General features: G+C 37.6%; 1 protein-coding gene across 1 annotated transcript in view; it reads right to left on the reverse strand.

Moving 5' to 3' along the window:
* Window positions 1–784: 784 nt before the first annotated feature.
* The window catches only part of LOC135205031 (uncharacterized), a 59,546-nt gene continuing 50,400 nt past the window's right edge, over window positions 785–9,930 (reverse strand). The window contains exons 2-6 of the mRNA XM_064235292.1: window positions 4,888–8,892; window positions 3,828–3,976; window positions 3,562–3,724; window positions 2,981–3,139; window positions 785–2,890 (exon numbers count right to left, since the gene is read on the reverse strand). Coding sequence (XP_064091362.1) covers window positions 2,836–2,890; window positions 2,981–3,139; window positions 3,562–3,724; window positions 3,828–3,976; window positions 4,888–8,858 — 4,497 coding nt within the window. The 5' untranslated portion in view covers window positions 8,859–8,892 and the 3' untranslated portion in view covers window positions 785–2,835. The remainder of the gene's footprint in view (window positions 2,891–2,980; window positions 3,140–3,561; window positions 3,725–3,827; window positions 3,977–4,887; window positions 8,893–9,930) is intronic.

Below are 9,930 nucleotides of genomic sequence, written 5' to 3' on the forward strand. Positions count from 1 at the left end.
TGGCTTGAAAATAAACCCGAAACCGGGCAGGACCTACACCCTGTCTATTATTTTTCACCTGTGGATATGTGTGATAAACGAATCACGTGCTAAAGTGATTATAATCATAATAATTATAATCATAAGGAGTGTAAGAAAACATGTCACTCGTGGGTCTGGAGAGAGGAAATTCCATGACCTTTACAATTTCCAAGTCTTATCTATGAGCGGATGTTGTCCGGTTCAGCTCCATTGTTTTCTTATCAGTTTGGGAAGCAGGCATATGTAGCAGCAGGCAGATCCTAACATAGTACGTCACTTCGATGAACATGTCTGTGAATATTATTTTCCAATTCTCATTATTTGTGGCTCTCACAGTATTATTATTATTTTTTTTTTTGTGTCTATCACAGTCCTCCAATTCGACTAGGTGGTATTTATAGTGTAGGGTTCCGGGTTGCATCCTGACTCCTTAGGAGTCCATCACTCATCTTACTATGTGCGCCGTTTCAAGGATCACACTCTTCTGCATGAGTCCTGGAGCTACTTCAGCCTCTAGTTTTACTAGATTCCTTTTCAGGGATCTTGGGATCCCTGAAATATGGCATATCCCATATTATTATTATTATTGTTAGTATTATTATTATTATTATTATCATTATTATTATTATTATTATTATTATTATTATTATTATTATTATTATTATTATTATTATTATTATTATTATCATTTACCATGCAAAATCCTTGATTTTCCTTTCTTTACAGGATAACGCATTATAAAAAATCACTTTCTTTCAGAAAATAGGATATATCTTAATAGCAATATACTCTTACAAAATAATTATTTACATGTTTGTTATTTACATTATTGAGCGTTTACAAAGGTCAAGGAAGTGCTGAGCTGCACTGAGATCATTTCACAGAAATAAAACCAAACTTACCATAAGTAACAAATATCATGAATGTTTTCACTGATTTTCATCAAGAGGATTCCCTTTGTTCTTGGAGCATTACAGAGAACACAAACCTCAGTGCATACACACACACACACACACACACACACACACAAATTCAACCACATCCCCTATCATAGCAAAGGTAAACAGAGCATTCAACCTTAAGTTGATATTATTATTATTATTATTATTATTATTATCATTATTATTATTATTATTCAGAAGATGAAAGCTATTCATATGGAACAGGCCGACCAAAGGGGCCACTGACTTGAAATTCAAACTTCCAAAGAATGTGGTGTTCGTCAGGAAGAAGAAAGAGGAGGTAAAGAGAAATAGTTCAGAAAGAAGAGATCCCACAAAAGAACAAAATATATTCATAAATTCACAAATAAAATATGGTAAAGAAAGGGGCATTGCAAAGCCATCCCGCCAAGAACAAATACGATTAAAGTAGCGGAAAGTAATCCAGACTAAAAATTCTCCCTTCTCCGAAAAATAAAAAAACTGACATCTGCCTCGGACGAATAAGATGCTTAACATTCATGGATGCTGGAAGGTGTCAGTGTACTGACTTGAGGGTTATAGGCAGTGTAGTTTAAATTCAAATGACTTTTCACCAAGAATACACAGTGTTCTTTTCCATCAGAGATGAGTGAATGTTATTAATTCCTAAGTTCAAATCAGAATGATTTTTTAGTCAAGGCTACTTTTGCAATGATCTACCAGAGGACAAGCTCCCGAGTTAAGTTAATGTTGATAATAAACAAAGATAACTTGAGATTATTTAGTACAACTAATCTCAAGGATTTCCATTTGTAATCGTTTGGATATTAATCTCCAGAATGAATTGATGTTGCTTCAATGAATACCTCATTTTGTTACTGATCAAAGGGTGTTTTACAACTTCTATTTTCAGCAAAGTATCCCTATATATTAATGTTGATAATTAACAATGATCATGTTATACAATTAATCAACGAAGATTAATTCACGGGATGTCTTTGTCTTCTTGAAGAGTGTACAATCTCATCTTCCCCAAACTACCAGATATTAATACTATATAAATCATCTACGATTTTTTATGCATTATTCACCAAGGACCAGTTAACATTATTTGTCATCAAAGATTAATACAACATCATTCACTAAAGTCCAGAGTTTGTTATCAATCAATCGTTCATTGCAGGGTATTCACCAAAGACCATTTAGTGGCACTAATTACTAAGGCCCCGTCCACACGGTCAAGCTTTGGTCGACGAACTTTGTTCGATGTGACGTCAGAAGCGGAGAAACCGCGGCAAAGTTCTGACTTTTCTCGCTGTTTCTCCGCTTCTGACGTCACATCGGACAAAGTTCGTCGACCAAAGCTCGACCGTGTGGACGGGGCCTAAGGAGAGTCAAGAGCTCTTCTTCAAGGAACAGGTGGTGACATTTTCACTAACAGACCAATGATTCCTAGCTGGGCAACTTGTATCCAATTGGAATAGGCCCCTGAGAGTCTTGTCCCACACAAATGGTATGAATTCCACATAGTTAAGATTCCAAGATGGCCAGTGGGGCTTAGGGCAGCTAAACATATCATCTGTCAGAGCTGAACACAACCAAAGTCCTTCTCCTTAGCTAAGTGTATAATCATTTTAAAATTCCTCTTCCATGGCAAAACATGTCATCAACCAAAGACATCTTTTGGCCCTAACATATCATTATCCAAAGTCATCTCCAGGACATAAACATCATCATAATCCAAAGCCATCTTCTGGATACTGACGTGTCATCATATTACCAAAGGTCCTCTTCTAAAGCTGGGATATAGCTTTCAAAGGGAGAAATCCAAAGACATTATCGAGAACAGCTGACACTACAATGCCAGGCACTTCTTACTTGCATTGTTATTTCACCAGGAATCCACATCGGGAAAGGAAGCTGCTGATAAATTGCGAGGCATTCCCCTGGAATGAATAATGTTTTCATCAGTAAGAGTCAAAAACACATCTGTTTGTTTGTTATAGCAATAATGCTAGTGAGATAGAGGTACTTACCATTTAACGCTGAGATTTAGAAATTTAAAAAAGAATTTTTGTGACTTAGGCAGAACGATAGGTTGCATAACTCTTAGCAGTTTCATACTCGATACGAAGCAGTCGACCTCTTTGTCTTGTGTCAGGTTCATCCGTGGGAACAGGAGATAGTCAAGCTTTCTGTTGGGAGGTAGAAGGAGAGTTAGCCTGATAACTGAGGTCATTGCACGTCCTTCGAGATGGTGGTAGTACAGAAAAGGCCGAGACAATGAGTGTTGGACCAAGGGATGTTAAGTACCAGTTTAGCTTGTATAAAGGTTTCTTCTTTGTGTGAACTTATAGGAGGCTAACCCCATGCTGTAAGGAGTCGGGTCTAGATTGAGTATGTTACTCAATGAATATCATTGTTGTACATAGGAAAAATGAACATGCACTGCATGTTATCATTATTCTAATCACATATGAAAAGAAATCGTAAAAGAACAACAAATCCAAGAGAACAAAAGGTCTTGGCAAAGCAGTTATGATAGAACCCAATATTTTTGGTCATTTGTTGTATCACCTCTGGAGTTGGTAGCTAAATTAACCCAATAACTACATACTGGCATCTTGTGAAGGACATAAACTTCATGGCAATTTCAGAAGCTCTCAGAGCATCCTCCTCAGAGGTCACCCCAGGGATGTAGAGGCATAAAGTGTTCCTCATGTAGAAGCCTGATGATTGCGTCATTTCCTCTGGGTTCAAATTAAGGCTCGCACAGACACCTGAAGGAAGAGAAAATCGAAGGGGAGAATACATTCATTACACTTTGCAGAACTTCATATATGAATACACCATGTAGGTAAAGAGATAGATTATCGCACTCACACAACGAATTTGAAAGATGGTGATCCTTGAGAAAGTTCTGGAGTTGAATGTAGGCTGAAGCATCAGAAACACTTGCCCACAATATCTTCAGAGACTGAGGAAGCCTCAGGTCACCTGACATTCTCCCAACATACTTCTGTACTCGACACCTGTCGGGGATGGAGTGCAGGTTAACAGAATTGGTGAATGAATTGCATTTCTTTTGATTCTATGCAATGTCCACTCATTCCTGATGAGCCCTTTGTGTAGGTGTGTAAACAGCTAGAAATGTGATAGTTTTTTGCTCTGATGTTCATCAACATTTTAATATATTCATCTCAATCCAAATTTTCGTGATCAGTTACATTATATATATATATATATATATATATATATATATATATATATATATATATATATATATATATATATATAGATATATATATAAGTAAAACCATTACCTTAACAAATACCAGCTTTTTCGTAGGGACAACAGCCATCTATATCATATTCAATGTTTCATTTCCTGTAGATTAGCCAACACAGTATAAACATAAAATTGTGGGGGAAGCAAAGGGGGGAAGTGAAAAAGTTGAAGAGCTTCAAGCAAGAGGCTGTGGCGTGACAATGTCATTTTGTGACAAAGGGAATGACCAAGTTAAGTGAGGTCCTTTCGCTGAGTAAGATGTGCAAGTTATCTGGGGCAATCATAACACTTTCCTGTGAGAAGTATAGTGGTCGGATTAATAACTATAGCTGAGAAGGGGTAGGATGAGATTTGATTGTGACAGCGAGACTGATAAACTGAGAGGTCGAAAAGGTTAGAGTGCGTGGGCTTAAATCACCAATTATAACTTCACTTCCACCAAATAGAGAATACAGGATAGATAACCTAACCTGCCTAACCTAATCTTGCCACTCTAACCTGGAAGTGTAAGTCTTAGGCCTCACATTAGATTTACCTCCTGTCTCTGTGTTCATAATTCTGTGATATTGACATAAGAACAAATCAGAATTCATACCAAGGAAAGGTATACTATTGTAATATAGTAAAAATCATTACAATGGAGGATTTCCTTACTTTCTAAAAACAATGTTTAGCATGTCAGTAGATGCTGTTGGAGCAATAGGGTTCTTGAAGTCGTGGTATAGATCTAGGAAAACCGTGAATTCATTTCTTGCTAGTTCTTGAAGGATGAAGTTAGTTCCTGGAGTCATCTTATCTATGTACACAGAAACCTCCCCTTCATAGGCCTTTTCCTCCAGCTTTGGCAGGTACTTCAGTGCCAAGAGATAATATTCTGCATTTTGAGTGGTTATTAGCATCTCTCCCTTTTCAACACTGAATTTTCTCAAGCGAAACCTATGAAATTTGATCCATCTCAGAAGCTCCTTTATATCTAAGAGACTGGCTGTTAACTGTATATCAACATTTACATTGCTGGTATTTTGCAAGGGTCTCAAAAGTTGTTCCAGTAAATGAACATACCTCTCAAAGTTTGAGTCTATTATTAAAATGCTCTCCAAATTAATTTCATGAATGCTGATAAGCGTAAGCAAGTCATTACTGATTCTTGAACCATCCTTGATGGCTATGTTGACACTTAACTTATCATTTTTTCTGCATTGCGGAGACAAAGATCTCAGGATCAAGAGGCACAAAGTAATACTAGAATCATTTATTTCAAAATCTCTTACATGGAATGTATTTATATGAAAGCCTTTCTTCACTATCTCTGTTATCAATCTGCTGATGGTAGAAATATCTTCATCAATAATTAAATGCATTTCTACATTATTTGCTGCCTTGAAGGTTGCATCCATTCCTTCTAACATTTTTGTGTAGGCCATGAAATTATGTTTAGTTATCAAAAATCGTCTAACTATGAATCCATTGAGATTTATCAAGGTTAGTAAATCTCTAGTGCCTGTTGTTAAGTTTCCACAAATGCCAATATCGATACATGTTTCATTTGCCTGGTTTGAAGGCACTGGCATACCCTGCAAGGCTGAAATGTATTCACTAAAGTTTGTGTCATCTAAAGTAAAATCCCTGACTTTAAATAGTCTGACTTGAAATTGGTTTTTCTTGATGATCCTCATAAGTGCAGTGAGCTTCCGTAAATCTTCATCTACGTTTAAAGTTATTTCTAGCTTTTCTTTATCTTTTAAAATCACTGTCTCCTTTCCAAACAAGTTGATAACATTTCTATAATTATTGTCATTAATCAGCAGTTTCCTCACTGTGAAGTGGTGACGCACCAGGAGTTCTAGGAGCTTATCAGCTTTGATCGAATTACCAATGATATCAATACTGGCAATATTATGATTAGTATCTGGAGACAATTGTGGAAGGCACTTCAGCATTTGAACGTACTCCACAACATTGGAATCGCTAACCACAAGATCGTGCACTTTTAGCCTTCTAACTTTAAAGTGTCGTTGTTTTATTTCAGTTAGTAGTTCCCTGATGTTCCACAAGTCTTCGTCGACACTGATATCAACTTCTAGTTTGCCTTCATCTTTCAGGGGTGATGTGAGATTCTTCAACATGTCAGTGTATTCTTTGTAATTTCTCTGAGTGATGAGTAATCTCTTAATTGTCATTTGGAATGAACTGATTAAGGAGAGTAATTCATGAGCTCCCATGAGCTCTCCCTCAATGGCAATGTCAATCTTCACTGTCCTGGCCTCCTTGAAAGGGCGCTTTAAAGATTTCAAGAGAGCAATGTAGGCAGACACTGATGAATCTGTTATCTGAATGTTTCCACTGAAAATCTTTTGCTGCTTACTGATGAAGGCAGCAGTGAACTCATCACACCTAACAGAGTTAAGCATTTTGATCCACGAATCTCTGTCGCTCATTCCAGTTGACTGGAGGAGTTCCAAAGCTTCTAGTTTCACTTCTTTAGCAATTTGAGCCTTTTCGGAGTAGAACATTCCTATTAGGCAAAATAAAATGTTTTCAAATTTTGCTAATTCAAATTGAGAGGAGCCATGAATTTCTTCTAACAAATTCCAAATGACGCTTGTTTCGCGGCGTACAAATGACTGTAGCATTGAATTAACATCTGTTTTAAGACTCTTTCTTTTGATCGTGTTCTTATTTGTTAATTTTTCTTTTACCGATTCCACAATGATATGACTCACTCTAGGTGAAACTCTCTTCTGAATAAGATATGAAGTTACACCTTCCATTATATGTTCTATGTCATGTCCATGATCCTCCCCAGATATTTCAAGAAAAATGTACAAAGCTGCGAGAAAATCTTGGAGACCTTTGTGTGGAAATGTGTATATCACATCTTTGCTATGAACACGCTTAAGGAATGCACTAATCATTTCTTCAATGGGAACTTGTATATTTCTGCAAACTTCCTCCAGTCTTTTATAGGTTTCTTGTGGCAGGGTAATATGATCATCAATTAGTCCTCTTAGGGATTCTTTACTTAAAGCATGCAAGAAGTAATCAATCTTTCTGTGCAACACAGACTCATCAGCTGGTGAACTGACTTGCAGTCTTTCTTTCAGTTTGTTTTTGTACAATCTGAGAATCTCTCCATACAGCTCAGGGGCAGTACTAATTTTGAAGACATTCATGTAGTCATAAGCCCATAATATGTTCAGCAGAGAAAGGTTATATGGCAGCCTCCATAAGTCAGCTAAACGATGTTCAGTTCTTTTCAGATAGCTGAGTAGGCCTTGTACATCTTGTGCATGTGGATATATCTTAGCAATCTGACTGTGGTATTTGATGGCAAAATCATCCCTCCTTTCCAGAGGAATTCCCAAAAGCTGGATATGCTTCAAGTTGTGGGAATTCACTCTTTGGTGCAAATAAGTTAGTTTCTCAGGTCTGGTTGTAATCAGCAATGTTATTCCAAAATGTGTCTTAAGGTCGAGAATTTCCCCAAGTAAATTAGCTGAAGACTTATTCAGTTCATCCAGGCCATCCAGTATGATGAGTACCTTCTGAGCAAGTACCACCCTTTTCAGATCACCAGGTTTGAATATTTTGGAAACCCTTGGCATAAGGTGATATAGTAAATCATTGAATGACTTTATGGCTGAGTTCCTGCACTCAGCTTTCAGCAAGAGATCATAAGTGTCAAGGTCTTTCATGTTACCCTCCTTTAATTTCCAATCACATACAATCTTCTTTGTCAGCGTTGTTTTCCCAACCCCAGCTGCACCATCTATTACAACGATACCATTTTTTTTCTTAGAACTCTGGTCGCACAAAATATCCTCATATGAAACACTGACCTCTTGTCCAGATGGCAAGTCTTCTTTAAGTTTCATCTCTGTATAAACTTCCTTTAAAGGGAGTTTGACCTCAACTAAGTGGTTCACATTACTTACTTCACTTTCATAAGCCATGTCATATTGCTGATGCACTTCCTTCACTCCTTCTTCGTTGACTATGTCTGACAGGGCTTCAAAGAGCATCTCCTTCTTGTAGTCTTCAAATGTACTTGGTTCAAACTCACCAAAAAGATACCTCAGAATTTCAGATTCCACATCATCAATCTCATGTTCAACTATGCCTGGTTTAAGACTGTAAATCTGCCCACTAAATTTCAGAATCCTAGTCAAGATGTCTTGAATCTCTTTTGCTTCCTCAGTGAGGTTCTTGTTTGTGAGGGGTGAGTGGTCATCATGAGCAAGATCATTCCTTTTATTTTTGACAATGGTTATGAGAGATTCTATGCCAGCTATTTCTTTGTCCTGTGCTTTCCAGTTCTCACAGTCCTTGGCAAGGCCATGGCTCCCATTGCGAAGGCATTTGTACAACAGCGTAATATCGAATGACTCCCCATCACGGTCATTCTTGATCTTTTCCTTCTGGACAGTAGTGAGACCTTTCGCAAAACCCAGAATTCCCTCAGCTTTGTAGTAGTCTAGCAATGAAGAGTAACTGGATCTACCAGGGGAACCATTCTGAAACACAAATAATAGGACTCGAGTCGTCACTTTCCTGTGAATACAGCCAAGTCGTATCAGATTCTTTTCTTCAATGCCATACACTTGTGATTGTTTCTGTGAAGCCATGAGAAAAGCAGTAATGGAGCACTGTGTCCAGAATCTGAAAGTAAACAAAGAAACTGAGAGATATTCACTATATCCGAGTCTGACAGGAGATGAATTGCCAGAAATGAGATGCTTTAAAGTCTGACTATAAGAGACTAAATATATCAAGTAGCTGAGAACTACTTACACATCTGAAGCTGAATACTAGATTATCTCAGGTTTGAAGGTAAGTAACCTTTATTTACATATTACTTACATATGCATACGCCCACACACACACACACACACACACACACACACAGGATGTGACAGGCCCTGAGACCCCAAAATAGGAAACAGCGTGGATGTACAGAGAGATAAAAATAAACTATTATTGGAACTAAGATGTAAAATTTAGGCTAAAGATCAAGCGCTGGGACCTGTGAGGCCATTCAGTGCCCGAAAATAGCGTTGAAACAATTGCTGGCAGGGGACGGAAAGTAAGATGGAAGAAAGAGCATGAGAACAGAGGTCTATTGAAAAGGAGTGAAGTGGGTTGCCGCTACTGGCCAAAAGGATGCTGCAAAGAACCGTCAGTAATGCCTACAGTGCACTGATTGGGGTATGCTAAGGGCAGTACCCCCTTATGGAGAAGAATATACTATAAGAGAGAGAGAGAGAACGAGCAAAGAAAAATAAATAAGACCAATAAGAACACTGAAAAATCCTATTGAACGAGTAAGACAAGAGCAGCCTTTGACTAAGTTTGAACATCAACAATTCAGCTCCTTGATTAAGGTAGGTTTCGCTCGGTGTGATTATCACTCCGAGCAAAACCTACCTTCAGAAAGAATATACCACAATTTAGTCACACGAATAAAGAAAATCATTGTATCTGTCTAAAAGGGGAGAGATGAAGTGCCAGTGATGAGAACCACTAATCTAGGTGTCTGGAAATGAGAACCATGTTTTTGTTAGTGTCTGACATTGTGCTTCAGAGACCCAGAAATGAGAATCACTACCATCTTGGTTAGAACTGTCACTACATTTTACACCATCCACCAATTTCTTGCAGACTTACAATATGACTTTATATCTTTAATAGAAATTCTTA

This window comes from Macrobrachium nipponense, chromosome 48 (assembly GCF_015104395.2).
Source record: "Macrobrachium nipponense isolate FS-2020 chromosome 48, ASM1510439v2, whole genome shotgun sequence".
NCBI classification, from domain to species: Eukaryota; Metazoa; Arthropoda; class Malacostraca; order Decapoda; family Palaemonidae; genus Macrobrachium; species Macrobrachium nipponense.